Source organism: Somniosus microcephalus, chromosome 5, assembly GCF_052327205.1.
Source record: "Somniosus microcephalus isolate GS21.2 chromosome 5, FLI_Smic_1.0, whole genome shotgun sequence".
Classification (NCBI taxonomy): domain Eukaryota; kingdom Metazoa; phylum Chordata; class Chondrichthyes; order Squaliformes; family Somniosidae; genus Somniosus; species Somniosus microcephalus.
Window position 1 is genome coordinate 43304519 of NC_140991.1, and position 18256 is coordinate 43322774.

At 41.6% G+C, this 18256-nt stretch overlaps 1 protein-coding gene across 10 annotated transcripts in view; it reads right to left on the minus strand.

Moving 5' to 3' along the window:
• Positions 1–18256, minus strand: part of LOC147117016 (disco-interacting protein 2 homolog C) — a 597563-nt gene that overhangs the window by 79111 nt on the left and 500196 nt on the right. For all 10 annotated transcript variants that reach the window (XM_085987581.1, XM_085987586.1, XM_085987582.1 and 7 more), the window contains 6 exons: positions 17652–17766; positions 16254–16455; positions 15349–15458; positions 12309–12389; positions 5574–5697; positions 4934–5055 (listed from right to left, as the gene is read on the minus strand). In XM_085987581.1, the coding sequence (XP_085843707.1) occupies positions 4934–5055; positions 5574–5697; positions 12309–12389; positions 15349–15458; positions 16254–16455; positions 17652–17766 (754 nt within the window). The remainder of the gene's footprint in view (positions 1–4933; positions 5056–5573; positions 5698–12308; positions 12390–15348; positions 15459–16253; positions 16456–17651; positions 17767–18256) is intronic.

An 18256-nucleotide genomic window follows, 5' to 3' on the forward strand; every position in this document is an offset into this window, starting at 1 on the left:
AAGCGCTGGCCCCTTCTGGCCTGTGCAGCTTCAGGTGAGTGAGCAGCAGCCTGGTGCTCCTGTTGCTGATCCTGCTGTTCCTGGTTCTACTGCTGCCGCCTCTGCTGCTGGAGATCCTCTAATGGCAAGAAGGGAAGGAAAAAAAGGCGTCCCATGCTTCTGGTAGATGCCTCCGCTGAGGAAGCGCTGAGTGAGGGTGGCGAGAGGGGCTTCCCAGGAGATCGCATTGGAGAAGTGTGGGAGGCTGCAACCTTCCACAGCTGTGCCTAAGCCTTGAAGAAGTAGCCCCAAACCTGCAACAACAAGGTCCTTCAACATACAAGTGCTGTCCCTTTAAATCGCAGCTTTCCCTGACCTGCAGCTGAGAGCAAGCAAGCCGGCAAGCTTCACGCCAGGTCTCATCAGCGAGGTTCCCCGCAGGCGGGTTTGATGTGGGGAAAGCCCCAAAGTTGCCAACCTTTCCATGGTGATGCGTTCATGCGCCAATGACTCCACAAAGGCTCTGCTCATGGTCGCTATGGACTCCTCCATTTGCTCCACACTCGCAGCGACCCTGGAGACAAAACCTGCCAGAGACTCCTCAACAAGCTGATAATTGCTCGTTAGTGCTCCGGCGACCAGTCCCGCCAGCGGCGGCCGGGACTGAAGCGGGTCGCGGGGAAACGGCGGTCTGAAAGTTGGACGGGGCGGGGAATCAGGTGGGGGGGGGGGTCCCGACCCGCTTTTTCGCCAATTTTCAGCCCCCGGCCGCCTGAAAAGCTGCCCGACGGCGGCCAGAAAATTGACCCCAATGGGCTGAATGGCCTCCTTCTATGCTGTATATTTCTATGACTCTAGGATGCAATATTTACTTGGTTCCTTTCATGAGAACTACAAACCCGGCCAGTACAAAAGTTATCTACCAAACACAGAAGAGCGCATCACTACCTTTCATACTTAGTTTTTGATTCCAAATTTCCTAACATTCTTGCATCAACTGCTGCTCCTACTTCTCTCAACCGTAGAAGTTTTACTACCAATTGTAATAGATAAGAAAACGTGTGTTAAAATCGCTGCAGAAAATTATATTCAACCCTTTCCTATAAATTGTCTACCAAATATGTAGGGGGTAATTTTTAACTTAATCTGCTGAGTGGGAAACCCATGGGATCAGGTGGAACATCATTGGAGAGTAAATTCAGGCGGGGTGTAAAACCTGCGTTGCTCCCAATCTGGTCTGTTTCCCAATGGGCGGATTAGGTTAAAATTACCCCCAAACTGCAACTCTCCCATCTTGAAAAACAATTTGTTTAACATATTTTGTAGCTTTCTTTTCCCTTTATTTTTATTTCCCCCCCCGCCCTTGTAATATTGAGCTTCCACTGACTGGCAAATACATCTCTCAGCATTAGGTTACCTGTGCTAATTCCCCCACCCACCCCCCCACCCCTGCGTTATTACATACACTGTCACAAATCCAAGGTTGAAACTACAGAGTGTTTTTTATGGTTAGAGATTACATTATGCACTTACACATTAATTTAGCTAATCAATGCAGCATTTAATGGTACATGGATGTTTAAAATGAATCCTTCCCTTCTTTCTGAATTAAAACGTACCACAAATCAACTAAGTACTGCATAATATCCCATTGTGTACACGTCTTTGTAAAGGGTTCTAAGTGAAGAGCTGCACTTCATTAAAAAAAGCGTTTTTTTAAAGTTATACCGTGGAAAGATATTCCATATTAATGATTAATTTATGAACTAGCCATTCTGTGAGTCTTTTTTCCACCCCTGTGCAAAACAGAAGGGACAAGGCAGCTGAAACACAATCTTCAGCAATGTGTCAGTAGCAACATCATCAGGCAAGCTTCCACCCTGGACTTCTGTATCGAGAATGGCAAAACTGTCAAACCCAAGATGAGGGAGTATTTTGATGTTTATTTATAATTTTCTTATCGATATTCCAGATTCCACAGGAAAAATACAATGGTGTTGGAATGATGCTGAAAATCCATTCCAGATCATTACACTATCAATTCTAAAGTCTGATTAAGCTAAAAGATTCGAGTTTAAGTAATTTCCATGTGTGTTATGTGCAGTACAGCATCACACCATTGTAGGAGAAACCAAAAAGCTTGGAATTTTCTGGCTAGAACTCCGTTGAGTGCTTTTGGCTCAATATGTGCCGTGGAAACAATGTTATTTGCTCTGAATTTCACAATACAAATGTGCTTTGATGCAACCCCTGAGTTCCCCCTTCCAATTCTCTGCAGGTATTTCTTCTTTGTGGGCTAAGGAGAAGCTGTATTAAACAGCACACAAAGCACCACAGTATGATTTAGTTGCTTCGAAGGCAGTAAAATTGCCGTACCCATTTTGCTGCACAATGCTCTATTAAGCATTGGAGTTTCTAAATAGTGCAACAAATAACTAAAATTTAAGTCAAATCTTGCACTTTACCCCTTATCGCTAAGAATTAAGTGTCTTGCTAAAAAAAAAATTTAGATTAAAAAACAGTGCAGTCTCTTGTCATCTCTGATGGATAATGACCTCTGCACCCATGATACATTCCATGACAATGAATTCTGGTTTGCCACAGCTAAAGTAATTGAAAGTGTCATTATTATTTATCTGTCAGTCTGAAAAAGTATTTTGAGAGACCACATCATCCCCCTTTTATTCTACTGTAATAGCAGTAGACCTGGACCTGCTGTAGGAGCTCCCATGCTGTGAAATCCATCCCATTTAGATTGCAACAGACAAATGTAATCTTGTGCATACACAGTTGTTTCAAAGTCCCAAATAAAGACTTCAATTTCATGCTGCAGGAGTTCGCCAATGGCTGGGGAAGGTCCATGGAGATCAGCAAGCAGAAAATTGCACACTGGCTTGTATCCACAAGCAGCGCTCTCAACCCACACTGACTGGTAATACTGTTTCTCCCAGCCAGAAAAATTGATAAATTTGACATTATAAAATTATAATATTGATAAATGTGGTATGGTGCATTAAGTGGAAGATTGCTGTGTTAGCCGTGGCTCAGTGGTAGCACTCAGAAGGTTGTTGGTTCGGGTCCCACTCCAGAGACTCGACTACATAATCTAGGCTGACACTCCAGTGCAGTACTGAGGGAGGGCTGCACTGTCAGAGGTGCCATCTTTTGGATGAGACATTAAACCAAGGCCCCTTCTGCCCTCTATGGTGGACGTAAAATATCCAATGGCACTATTTTGAAGAGGAGCAGGGGAGTAACACTTGGCAAATATTTGCAGCCATGGCAAATATCCCTCAACCAACACTAAAACAGATTACCTGGTCATTATCACATTGCTGCTTGTGGGACCTCGCTGTGCGCAAATTGGGTGGCGCGGTTCCTAGATTACAACAGTAACTACACTTCAGAAGTACTTTATTGGCTGTAAAGCGCTTTGGGAAATCCTGAGGTCATGAAAGGCGCTATTTAAAGGCAAGTCTTTCTTTCTTTAAACGACGGTGGCACTGCTCCGCCAGAATACCTGCTGAAAACTACATCCCAAGATGGTTCTCTACTCCTCCAGAACCAACAGCATGACCTCCATTACATTAGAGGGCAACCACCAAAGTTACAACTAGCATTGACAGCACTGCTGTAATGTTAATGGGCCATAAAGTACAGTCTTGAAGCACTGAGAGGATATTGCATTGTCATAGGTACCAAAGCACAGTTCAACAATAAACACAGGCCCTCTGACTGACAGGAATTAATATTACCACATAAACTGAAGGTCAGAGATAAATAATGAGAAAATTTCACAAATGAAAATTATAGGCATGGTCAATTAAGAGGAAGATTTCCAGTCATCACATTTCCAAATCACTGAACAAACCATGATCATAATTATTATTCATGCAAATAACTGTGTCCATATTTCAGCAATTAAAATTGTCTTCCATTACATCATCAGGATCTGTATTCTGAACAGGCAAGCACAGTCCTACTGCTCCCAGCTGCTTGTAGAACAGATTTCCCCACATCTGGAGATAAGCAACAGTTTGATAATGAAGGCGACTCTTCAGGTTTGTCACTATTTTACCAACAGGAACCTATATATGTATGAACTAAAAAATCGCTGCGTAGGTAAACTTATATGAATGGGTACGCTCGCCTAATGGTTATGGTCTAGCAACCCAGATGTCCAGAGTCCAAATCCCAGCAGTAAATTGTGAAATTGAATTCAATAAATCTGGTAATTTGTGGGCCAGCATAACTGGTTCACTGTTGTTCTTCAGGGAAGAGATCCTGCCACCCCTTGTCGGTCTGCCCAACATGTGACTCCAGTCCCACACTATATGGTTAACTCTTAATCAGCAATAAATAATGCCTAGCCAGTGTGGCTCACATCCCAAGAACAAATTAAAAAAAATAATTGCTGCAGTACCTTGTGTTATGTTTTAATAGATAGGGGTTAAAAAAAAACAAATGGACAAAGAAAATGCAATGATTTACTGATAACGTAAGCTTATGAAGAGACACACCAGAATAATAACCAACAAAATACCTGATCTAGGTCCCACAAACAATTCTGACATTTTTGGCCGCAGTTATGTTACAGATACAGTCTCAGAGTACATCAGCACCACCCTCAACAAAAACATTTGCCACTGAGGTCAGATAGAAGTTGATGAACTGGATTAGAATTAATTTGGATTCCAGAGTGGAGTAAAAAAAATCATTCATGATTTTAGCTGATTTAACATTAATTCTTTTAAGATCTTATCATTTTGAAATACCCCGAGCACCATGACGGTATAAAATATGAAGTGCCAGTAAACAGAAGTCTTCTAAAAAGAGTCATGTGACTCAGGAAAAAAAAGACAGGAATAAGATTAATGTTATCTTTTTTTTTTTTTAAAACAATTGGGTGAAAGTTCAAACACAGAATACGCCATAATGTTAAATTCTGACCTACCTCCACAATCATCTTCACTGTGGGTAACGTAGTAGCAATATTCTGTGGGTGTGGAGGACGAACAGTTATTGGCACACAACCTGCGTACAGGCATCCATAAAATGCTGCAATTAAGTCTATTCCTGTATGAAGGACAAAACATATTTCATCTTAGTATCTGCACTTTAAATTACAAAGCCCCATCTTACTGCAGCATAAGCTTTACAACAAACTAAGTTATCAGGGTTTCTTTAAAGCGCACTTAAACCATCTAAAATGCCAAGCTTAGATTAATGACGTTCAGTTGCTCCAACCCTCATCTTTTCAGCTGCTGAAATGTAGGAATTCCTTTTAATCAGACGATAAATTTAAAATCAACAACAGAAAATGCTGGAAACACTCAGCAGGTCAGGCAGCATCGAGTAGAAAGAGAAACAGAGTCAACGTTTCAGGTCGACGACCCTTCGTCAGAACTGCTGATGCTGCCTGACCTGCAGTGTTTCCAGCATTTTCTGTTGTCGTTTCAGATTTCTAGCATCCACAGTATTTTGCTATTGTCATAAATTTTGAATGCACGTTGCATTTGGCACAAGGTAAGCTGAAGCCGAGAGAGATGAGGGAATTAAAGGGTAAAAGAAAAATTAATACACATTGAGCATACCTGGTGGATAGACCAAAGCCACATGATCTCCATCCTGTAGGTGCCCCCTTTCCATCAGCATAACAGCTATTTTCTCTGCTCGTTTATGTAGCTGAAGGCATGTTAAAGAATTGGCTATTGTTCCCTGGTAAACAAACATAAAAGGTAAAATGTGATTGCTTCTATGACAGCTCGAATAATTCTCTCCCTGGAAAGTTAGGAGGGATTAAAGAATTAGAAAGAGCATTCACACCCAGCATCAGAATGCATGTTGGATATTAACTCCTAAAATTTTAAATCACAATTGCTAAACCACTCAAAGTGGTTTGTTCTTCAATCGGAGCTTTCTTATTTTTTATTGAAGGAAAAATACCCAATTGCTAACTTTTATTTACAGAAATACCAATAAATATCACAAAATATATAACACACTGAAAAAGTTTTTAAAAAGTGAAGCATCCTCTCCTGTGCCTTAAGAATCATTTCACATTATGGGGCAAAATAAATTACCCAATGTCACATCTTATTTTATATGTCTACTCTCCTGCACAAATTTCAAAATACTGAAGAATGAAACTACCATTAGAGTTTATAATACTGATTAAATTACTAAAGTATGCGAGAAATGCAACTTGATCAGGGCTAGTCAACAGAGATGTCTAAAGTGTGATTGACAGATTTTATAGAATTCTTTGACAAAATAACAGGATAAAGAAATGCAATGGATGTGGTTTATAAGGATTTTCCAAAAGCATCACATAAGAGAGTTATGGCAGAGATAGCTGCACATGGAATTACGGGGAATGTGACCATATGGATTGAGATGGTTGGAGGACAGAAAGCAAAGGACAAGGGTAAATAAAAACTTCTCAGACTAGAAAGATATGATTTGGAGATGCCGGTGTTGGACTGGGGTGGACAATTGTGAGAAGTCACACAACACCAGGTTATAGTCCAACAGCTTTATTTGAAATCACAAGCTTTCGGAGCGCTGCTCCTTCATCAGGTGAAGTGAAGAGATGCATATAGGCACAGCATATATAGTCAGAGAACACTGCCAGATGATTACAGGTAATCTTTCTAACTGCCCTTTATCACACCTCGGCAGAGAGATAATCACAGCAATCAAAGGTGTGGATGGTGTCCAAACAGGTCAGTCAGGACAACATTAAATCAATGAACAATGAGGTGGGGTCACAAGAGGTCAAATGTTGCAGATGCTGGGGTCTGTATGAAAAACAAAAACAAAAAACAATAAAAATAAAAAAAAAATTTTTGTTGGAAATCACAGCAGGTCCGGCCGCATTGTGTAGAGAGAACAAGCCAACGACGACTCGAGTCTGGATGACCCTATGTCAGGTAGGGTTACATGTAGCGTGACATGAACCCACGATCCCGGTTGAGGCCGTCCTCATGAGTGCGGAACTTGGCTATCAGTTTCTGGGTTGTCTTGTGTCTCAAAGGCCGCCTTGGAGAATGCTTACCCGAAGATCGGAGGCTGAATGTCCTTGACTGCTGAAGTGTTCCCCGGCTGGGAGGGAACACTCCTGCCTGGCGATTGTTGTGCGGTGTCCGTTCATCTGTTGTCGCATTGTCTGCATGGTCTCGCCGATGTACCATGCTCCGGAGCATCCTTTCCCGCAACGTCTGAGGTAGACAACGTTGGCCGAGTCACATGAGTATGTACCATGTACCTGGTGGGTGGTGTCCTCATGTGTGATGATGGTATCTGTGTGATGATGGTATCTGTGTTGATGATCTGGCATGTCTTGCAGAGGTTGCCGTGGCAAGGTTGTGTGGTGTCGTGGTCGCTGTTCTCCTGAAAGCGGGGTAATTTGCTGCGAACGATGGTCTGTTTGAGGTTAGGCGGCTGTTTGAAGACGAGTAGTGGAGGCGTGGGGATGGCCTTAGCGAGGTGTTCGTCGTCATCAATGACATGTTGAAGGCTGCGAAGAACATGGTGTAGTTTCTCCGCTCCAGGGATGTACTGGACGACGAAGGGTACTCTGTTGGTTGTGTCCCGTGTTTGTCTTCTGAGGAGGTCTATGCGATTTTTCGCTGTGGCCCGTCGGAACTGTCGATCGACGAGTCGAGCGTCATATCCCGTTCTTACGAGGGCGTCTTTCAGCATCTGTAGGTGTCCATCGCGTTCCTCCTCGTCTGAGCAGATCCTGTGTATTTGCAGGGCTTGTCCATAGGGGATGGCTTCTTTAACGTGGTTAGGGTGGAAGCTGGAGAAGTGGAGCATCGTGAGGTTGTCCGTGGGCTTGCGGTAGAGTGAAGTGCTGAGGTGTCCGTCTTTGATGGAGATTCGTGTGTCCAAGAATGAAACCGATTCTGAGGAGTAGTCCATGGTGAGTTTGATGGTGGGATGGAATTTGTTGATGTTATCGTGTAGTCTTCTTCGTCCAGTACTACCATCATCACACGTGAGGACACCACCCACCAGGTACATGGTACACACTCATGTGACTCGGCCAACGTTGTCTACCTCATACTTTGCAGGAAAGGATGCTCCGGAGCATGGTACATCGGCGAGACCACGCAGACAATGCGACAACGGATGAACGGACACCGCACAACAATCGCCAGGCAGGAGTGTTCCCTCCCAGTCGGGGAACACTTCAGCAGTCAAGCACATTCAGCCTCCGACCTTTGGGTAAGCATTGTCCAAGGCGGCCTTCGAGACACACGACAACGCAAAATCGTCGAGCAGAAACTGATAGGCAAGTTCCGCACTCATGAGGACGGCCTCAACCGGGATCGTGGGTTCATGTCACGCTACATGTAACCCCACCTGACGTAGAGTCATCCAGACTCGAGTCATCGTTGGCTTGTTCTCTCTACACAGATGCGGCCGGACCTGTGATTTCCAACAAAAATGTTTTTTTTTTTCATACAGACCCCAGCATCTGCAACATTTGACCCCTTGTGACCCCACCGCATTGTTCATTGATTTAATGTTTTCCTGACTGATCTGTTTGGACACCATCCACACCTTTGATTGCTGTGATTATCTCTCTGCCGAGGTGCGATAAAGGGCAGTTAGAAAGATTACCTGTAATCATCTGGCAGTGTTCTCTGACTATATATGCTGTGCCTATATGCATCTCTTCACTTCACCTGATGAAGGAGCAGCGCTCCGAAAGCTTGTGATTTCAAATAAAGCTGTTGGGCTATAACCTGGTGTTGTGTGACTTCTCAGAATAGAAAGATATGAAGAGTGGTGTTCCACATCGGTTGGTGTTGTGGCCACTCTAATTTAGTATTCACATAAATGATCTGGATTTTGGAATTGGAGAAACAATATTGCAATTTGCTTGCCATAACCCTCAAGGATTGTGGAAGTCTGCAAGAAAACATAGATAGATTAGCAGGATGGGCTGAGAGGTGGCAAATGCAGTTGAATGCATAAAAATGTCAAGTAATATTTCACAAGAATAAGAACATAAGAAATAGGAGGAGTAGGCCATTTGGCTCCTCGAGCCTCCTCTGCCATTCAATAAGATCATGGCTGATCTTCTACTCCACTTTCCTGCACTATCCCCATATCCCTCGATTCCCTTAATATTGATGAGGGGTTAGTGTGAAGAGAGAAGGTAGGGTTTCTTCACTAGAGATAGGAAGTCAACAGGTGACCTGATGGAGGCCTTCAAGATTATGAACGTTATGGCAAAGCAAACAGTGGTGGATTGTATCCGCTGGTTGGTGAGACAGCAACAAGAGGGCATGAATTTAAGATGACCACAAAGGAATTAAAGGGGTGAATAGAAAAATTCTTGGCACCGAGAGTAGATATAATGTGAAATGCTCTGCCCCAAAAACTTGTTGAAGCAGAGTCCCAAAATTCTTTCAAAAGCTAATTAAATAGTTTCTTGAAAGATAGAAATATTAAAGAGTATGGGGAGTGAACAGAAAAGTGGGATCTTGACTGAGTGACTCATGGAGAAAAACATCTTTGCAGATGCAATGGGCCGAATGGCAAGTTTCTATGTTGGAACATTCTGCATTCTAAATTAAAAGTTAGAATCTTTTATTTCATCATCCTGTAAAGATGACCAAATGCTCATTATACACACTTTTGAAAAACTTCCCTTAATAAGCATCTGGTTCTATACTTTTACCTGCAAATGATAACCTCAAATAACATCTTTGCAATAAAGGGTTTAATTAGTTTTGACGAGTAGAAATGTTATTAAATGAAGTAGTAAAATGAATTCCATAAAATGGTGTCTCACAAATCAATATGGCTGTACATTTGAGGAAATTTTCCTGAAATTTATGCACAAGGGTGGAGATTCCATTGAATTAAACTGGATTTTTGGTAATGGTAGCAAGTCCGACAATTTACCCATTGGTTTACTTTCCTCTTTGCTGCTAAAAAAATTAGATTCTAAAGGTGGTATGTGTAGCGGGTCCTGCCAAGAAGTACGGTTCTCCTGAAATACAGCACTCTGAAGAATCATCTGATGACTTCGTCATCACTCGAAGGTAGCACCCTCGCCTCGGAGTCAGAAGGTTGAGGGTTCAAGTCCCACTCCAGAGACTTGAGCACTAAAATTTAGGCTGACACTCCAGTGCAGTGCTGAGGGAGTGCTGCACTGTCGGAGGAGCTGTCTTTCGGATGCAACGTTAAACCGAGGCCCCGTCTGCTCTCTCAGGTGGACGTAAAAGATCCCATGGCACTATTTCGAAGAAGAGCAGGGGAGTTATCCTCGGTGTCTTGGCCAATATTTATCCCTCAACCAACATCACTAAATCAGATTATCTAGTTATTATCACATTGCTGTTTGTGGGAGCTTGCTGTGCACAAATTGGCTGCTGCGTTTCCTACATACAACAGCGACTACACTTCAAAACAACTGGCTGTAAAGCGCTTTGGGACGTCCGGGGGTTATGAATGGCGCTATATAAATGCAAGTCTGTCTTTCTTTTTCACTTCTCTGACAATCGGAGACTTGAGAAGAGATTGCAAGGTGGCTGCCATATTTCAGGCAATGGCAGAATTTGTGGTGAGAGCTGTAGACAAGTGTCAGAAAAACTTCTTTTAGCAGTGGAGAGAAAAGAAAATATCTGCAAAATTTACCAGACTCATCGTTAATAACATATTAAAAAAAAAAAAATTCTTCTCAGGACATGGGCGACACTAGCATGGCCGCGTTTATTGCCCATCCTTCGGTGTCCAAGAAGGTGGCGGTGGTGGGCTTCTCCTCGAGTTCTTGGACTGGACCCTCCAATTTTGATTATTTCTTTAAATGCACGGCCCACTCTCGACAGAATGATCACTTCTCACAGATTTTATCAATCTTATTTTAAAACCGAATACTGAGAATGGCACTTCAATTTAATGCAAAAGTGCAGAAACAACAGGAAACCAATTTTCAGTTAATGGTTTTACTGCCACAACTGAAAACTTAAAATAGATTTCAACAAGGTGTATAACTGCATGATCGGCAATCCCAGCATGTACTGCTTAAAATGAGTTGTCATTAATACATCTGCACATACACATGATATTTTATCAAAGAGACTATGTTTTTTTCCCTCTGGATTTGAAGATGTATTTGTAAATGGCAGAGTGCCATCACTACCGTGATAAGCCTATATATTTTTTTTAAAGTACATCATTGCCTTCTTGTGGTCAATTATACCAAGATAAATTATATGAGCCATCAACACAAGCCAAATAATAAACATAATTAAAATTGTAGAACAATGTAAACACAACCTGAATTCTTCTGGTAATTAACCTTTTTTTAAAATAAAGAAGTGAATTATGTGACTGGACTGCAGGAATGCAGATAAGATTTACTGAACATAGATGAAACTCATCGTCAGAGCACCAGGCTAAAGCTTCAGCTATTTCACTTACTTTACTAGTCGACTGTGCCACTATTAATCTCCCTAAACACCAAAGTAAATTACCAGGAGATTCAAAGACTGAATGACAACAGCAGTAAGTCAGTGATATAGCCATTTTGTTACTCCAGTGTGTTCCTTTGGGTTACATGAACAATGGACTGACGTGAAGAAATAATGGGGGGTGAAATTCATCCTGGGCAGTAGTACAAAATGGGCGACAGTGAACCGGCAGCCTGTTAAACATTTCGCCTGATTTTCTTTACCAATCGCAATTCACTATTGCCCGTTTTGCCTTACGGACCAAGATGAATTTCACCCCCAATGTGTTGTAGTTCCTTATGTTTGTAATTTTCTGCAGCTAATCATCTTCAGTTGGGAGGAAGGACAAGACCATAAACTGTGGCCATTACCACGGGTATCATCGATGGCAATCCATGGTTGGCCGAAAGACAGGTCTTTGAGTGAAGCAGATCACTTTCTCTTTTCCTCAGAACTCCTTCCCTCAGTTATACGTCTAAGCCAGGTGAACCAGATTGCAAACGTCAACCAAGTCTGGCATTCAAGCTTATTTCGGCAGCTCATTACTCTTAAGCGCTGTATCTACTTCGTCACCATCTGACACAGTCCCTTTTATTAGTGGGATTATCCAAAAGTATGATGAAAAGAGCAGCCAGCCAAATGTTCCTAAACAAGAGCGGCATCATCAAAATGGTACCAGGTTCAACATTATCAAATCATCTGGCTCAATAGAATGCAATTCATTAACAAATTCACCGCTCTGAAATAATAATGCATGAAATGATAACTTATGTGCGCAAGTGTGCACAATTGTCCAGACATCACCAGCAGATAGGCCAATTGCTTTAATCAACTATTGGCTAACGCAAGACTTACCCTAGAGTTCAGTAGTGTGAAAAGTATGTGGTCAGGAGTAGTTTGTGCACGCCATTGTAGAACTTCAGCCAGAAACATAAACTGAAACAAAAGCATAGCAATTATGGTCTTAAAATGCAATCCTGTGAGATAGCGATAGTGTGCGATAAGATTCTATTTTACTGCTAAAATCCTACATGATTTATTGTATAAATAACCTTTGAGAATTTTGGATGGGAAGAAGAACAGGTCACAAACACTGCTTAAGAACCTGTCCCATCTCCAACTTTTTCCAGTTCTGGCGAAGGGTCATCGACTTCAAACGTGAACTCTGTTTCTCTCTCCACAGATGCTGCCTGACCTGCTGAGTATTTCCAGAATTCTCTCTCTTTTTAGGTCACAAACACTGTTGTCCCACTTCCCTACAGACATCTAACAAGGTCTCAGAATGAGATTTACAGAGGTCATGGAAAAACCTACAGTAAAGCTCATAGCGCCTGCTAGAAATGTGATGGGGTAGCAGAAGAAATATATGCATGGGAAAATTTAAATATATGTGACGTAAGAAAACCACGAGGCATTTGGTCTGAGTATTAAACAAGGCTTTAATCAACTGTTTTTCAACATGGAAATCTAGCTGTGTCCTTCACTAGTTCCTGTTAAAGAATGTCCTGAACAAGCTGGCCCCATGCCCGAGTATTTATACTCTCCCTGGACAGCACCACCAGCAGGCCGCCCAGTATTATTTCATAAGTCATTTCCCATGAATGACAAGATTCATGTCAATATGTAACTAAAAAGAGCTAGCACAACACTAGATTAACATTGTAGGCAGTAATTTTCAGAGAAAAAAATGAAGATATGAACTGGATGGTCCAGGGGCCTAGCACATGATCCTTTAGTCTCTGTATTCTGGTCTTGAATCCAGTCTGGATTAATGGGGTGAAAATGCTGCTTTGTGCTGAGTGTAGAGTCCTATGTAAAATGAGATTGTGCAACTCAATTCCGATGTTAGCACAGATCTATAAAGCAAACCTCCTTGCAATTCAGCACAAAATGTCACTAAATTACCAATCTCAATTGGAGCAGTCATGCGGATAGCTGAGAGAAACTGAAAAACTCCAACATTGGAACATCATTTTGTTTAGGCTGACCCTCATGAGTAGGTTTAACGCCCACAGTTCCCAGACCTTAAATGAAAATTGCAATTTAATAAAGATTAGACATCTGCGCCCCAGCAACGTCTTTGACCAACGAGATATAGGAAAAGAGTAAAGTTTAGAAATCTTTTTTTCCACGGTCCAGTTCTTGGTCCCACCAGGGTAATGCTGTAGCAAGGAAGCAAAAATCCCAGAAAAAAAGAATAAATCACAGCAAGACTGAGGTAAGTAATCAAAACGAAAGTCAGAGGTGAAAAGGAATCATTTCTTCACTCTGTAACCTGAGTCGGTGATCTCCTCAGGCCAGTTGTCATACATCATCATCTCTTCCTTTAAATCCCAAACTCTTGTCCACCTCCTAAACTTTTCCACATGTGTCTAGTAGCTCCCCACCCTCTAGACAAGTAAGTATATCTGTAGTCTTGATGCTCATTATACATTTAAATACTTGTTTCTTTTGTGTGTGCACTCATAAAATTGCCCTTCATAAATGTTTAGATGTTCTGTAAGTGCAATAAAAGTATGCTAAAAAATTTAGTTTGATTATTATTTTAAAAGCAAAAATGGATGTCAAAGTAACATGCCTGGCAGAGTTAATTTTCAGAATAAGTCAAATTTAATTTAAATTTTCAAAACCAACTGGAATTTCTGTTGAAATACTGCTGACTCGCTATCCACAAAAATGACACAATCATGTAAGAGCCAAAAATCCAGGGGCCTAACATCCTAGCTTAAGTGCCAGAATGCAGTACTGGTGATAGCCAACACTGGCCTTACTGGTGATAGCCAACACTGGCCTTACTGGTGATAGCCAACACTGGCCTTACTGGTGATAGCCAACACTGGCCTTACTGGTGATAGCCAACACTGGCCTTACTGGTGATAGCCAACACTGGCCTTTACTGGTGATAGCCAACACTGGCCTTTACTGGTGATAGCCAACACTGGCCTTACTGGTGATAGCCAACACTGGCCTTACTGGTGATAGCCAACACTGGCCTTACTGGTGATAGCCAACACTGGCCTTACTGGTGATAGCCAACACTGGCCTTACTGGTGATAGCCAACACTGGCCTTACTGGTGATAGCCAACACTGGCCTTACTGGTGATAGCCAACACTGGCCTTACTGGTGATAGCCAACACTGGCCTTACTGGTGATAGCCAACACTGGCCTTTACTGGTGATAGCCAACACTGGCCTTACTGGTGATAGCCAACACTGGCCTTACTGGTGATAGCCAACACTGGCCTTACTGGTGATAGCCAACACTGGCCTTACTGGTGATAGCCAACACTGGCCTTACTGGTGATAGCCAACACTGGCCTTACTGGTGATAGCCAACACTGGCCTTACTGGTGATAGCCAACACTGGCCTTACTGGTGATAGCCAACACTGGCCTTACTGGTGATAGCCAACACTGGCCTTATATGTGGGGACAAGGGAAGGTCATTTCCTTATAGTACCAATGGTGGGTGATGAAGTCAGTAGGGCTGCAACTCAACACCTGCCAATCAGGGGAGGCCAGAAATCCTGACGGGCATGTACCAGAGGCCCGCCCCACCCCTGAGAAAGGTGTTATAAATTAGCCCACAGCTCCTTAATAAGGTAACTGAAATTTGACGACAATGTCTCTCCACAATCTTCAAGTCAAAAGGCCTCACTTCCGCTAGCAGGTGGCCAATTTCCAGGTGCTGACTGAATTCCCGGCCCTTCTCCCCACCACTCCCACAGCTGGAGAATGTTGGAAAGGCTGCAGATTTTTGGCCCTACATTGTATTTTTTGAATCTCATCAATCTAAAAATCTGTAATTCTGTCAATTCCAGTTTTACACAAGTTCAAGTGACAGCTTGCCACAGGATAGTCCATGCAGAGTGTGCTGAAACTCAGTATTACTCACCTTTCTACCTTGATCATTGTCTTCAATCTGTCCTAAATCTCTTCCACTGGCCTGGGCAATCCTCTTCCCTGATACCAGATTTCCGACCATAACAGAAGCAGGACCGATCTCTGTAGAGAGCAGGAAAATCCAGAAAATTCATTTCAGTAAATTGTAACCATCAAAAGACAATCAGTTTATAAACTGCACTCTTCCTTTCTTTAATTGTGAAAATAAGCTACTATGGTAGCATTCTTTTTTTGTCGGTATATTTGATGTAAGGGGTACGGTCGCATAGTGGTTCTGTTACTGGACTAGTGATCCAGAGGCCTGGACGAATGATCCAGAGATGCGAGTTGGGGAAATTCAATTCAGTTAATTAAATAAATCTGGAATAGAAAGCTAGAATCGGTAATGGTGACCATGAAACTACCAGATTGTTGTAAAAATCCAACTGGTTCACTAATGTTCTTTATGGCCTATATGTGACTCCAGACCCACAGCAATGTGGTTGACTCTTAATTGACCTCTGAAATGGCCTAGCAAGCCACTCAGTTGCACCAAACAAAACTGCTAATGATGGACTGCAGGCTCACCATCACCTTCTCAAGGGCAATTAGGGATGGGCAATAAATGCTGGCCTAGCCAGCAGCGCCTACATCCTGTGGATGAATACATTAAAAAAAAATATTTGATGTACAATAGTATTAAAAAACTTCAAAATATTTCACTTATTTTAACTTGCTGTTTCAAAGTGACAACATAATTTTCAAACTCAAAAAGAAATGAATTAAAAGGAATCAGAAGATAATCTACCCTTGGCTACACAGCATGTATTATGATATTGGATACCCCTTTAACTTAATTCTTCAAATATTTATACAGCGTATGAGTCAACATTTAGCTTCCGTAAGAAAAAGCTTTACCTGGCTGTTTCTGTCTTGGCTTGGGCAGATTTATTACGCAAGTGTGTGGACACATTAACACATTGCACGGGTGGAGGGAACCTTCTAAGAAGCACTGTTTGGTTTCAGAGAGGTGTATACCACCCAGGGGAGTTTTTGGAAGGGTATTAGCTGGTACGAGAGCCAAACAGTAAACCCCTACTTGATGAATACCGTCGATTGCCTTTAGAAAAACATAGTTAAAAAAAAGTTACATATATTTATTCACACAACTGTCAATTACACAATCATACCTCCTATTGTCACGCTAAGTACTTTCAAAAGAGAGAAAAGTATTTATAAATATATACATGTGTATAAATAGAATATAAATGAATATCGCCAACATATATTGAATGAATTCTGTACATAAAAATGGTGAAGAGGAGAATGTATCTGACATACGATTGTACTTTCATACAAAATCATTTTTAAAATGGTTTCTAACTTGGTTTATTTGTACATGAGCATTTCTTTAATCAGAGATTGGCATTATACAGTTATGCTTAAGAACTCCATTAAACAGAAAGTGCATAATACACAAGGCTTCTGGATCAGCAGCTCCAAAGAAACAACTTCAATAAGTTAGAGTTAAAGTTAGCATAACTACACTTTAACATCTCAAGCACAGTGGTCGAGAGTATTAGAAATATGATCCGATATATTTGGTGAATGGCGTGGTTTCTTAGATAAGCAGTGGCAGATTTTAGGTAACATTTTCTAAATTATCTTTCCCCCACCCGCTTCCACCAAACAGAAGTGATACTTATGAAAACAAAGACATTAAGATATTGTTAATGAAGTCTTTGTCAGTAAAAGTCCAAGGAAAAAATATCCTTCTAAAGCCAAGGCTAAGTTAAAAAAAAGAATTCCCGATGGTTAACAATGTGAAAATGTCACCAGCCTATTTTAAAAGGATTTCCACTCAGCACATGATCCGATAGATGAGCAACATTGGCAAAAAATATAACGGTGAAAAGAGGATACAAGTTTATGCGAAAGCATAACTCCTTGCCTTTAATTTTCTCCCCTGACCTCTCCTTATTTGAAGGCAACAATTCATATTGGAGTATAATTCCATGGGCCGCAGCATGAAGCGCTTTGCCCAAATGGGCAATCTTGAATCGTGAGTCTGGTTAGTGAGTGTCAGTGGTCAATTCATTGATGGAGTCATCACAGTCAAGCCCAACCTTGTCCTCATCCAATGTCCTACAGTCACACTTCCAGCAAAGGTCGCTGGACGCGATAATAGAAGGTATATTTTTACACCATACGCACAATCTCCAGCTGATAACTGGGCTCTCGATTTGATGTCAAAATGTCAGTGGCCTTTTTGCCATATTTAAATCAAATGTACTTCTGCTGATCATTCATCTTTACCTGAAGGACTCTACTCATCCACTGAAAGCTATCTTCCTCAGTAGAATCTGGTCTCTGTTCAGCAATGATTACGATCCTCTCATCATGCAAAACATTTATAGAAAACACAGCTATTCTGTTAACAGACAGAGATCAGAATCAAATTAAACTATAAGCTCTGAAAGATCACACAGTACTGTTACTTTACATTCTGTAATCCAACGACAAAATTACTGAACTTCAAAATAAGCTCCTATTCATTTTATACCATCAGTCCTAACTTTTATTGCAATAACACCCTCATTTTCAAGGTTAAAGCACTTTAGTTGGCCAGAGTTAACTTAAATTTGAATTAATATGCAGACCTGAAGCTTTTCACACTCGGCCTGAGTGTGAATTGTCTTATTATAAACCCTCATGTAAATAGTCCCAACAGTTAATTAATTGCTTCATAGTTATTTTTAATTATCATTGTCTCTTTACCGCAGCTCATTATGAACTTTTTTTTCCTCTTTTCAATGTATTTAATATATTGGCCCAGAAATTCGGGTACTCACCCGTAGGCCCAATGGAAGTGCCGGTTTCCTGCATGCACTGTGCATGCGCGGGAAACCGGCACTTCCGTT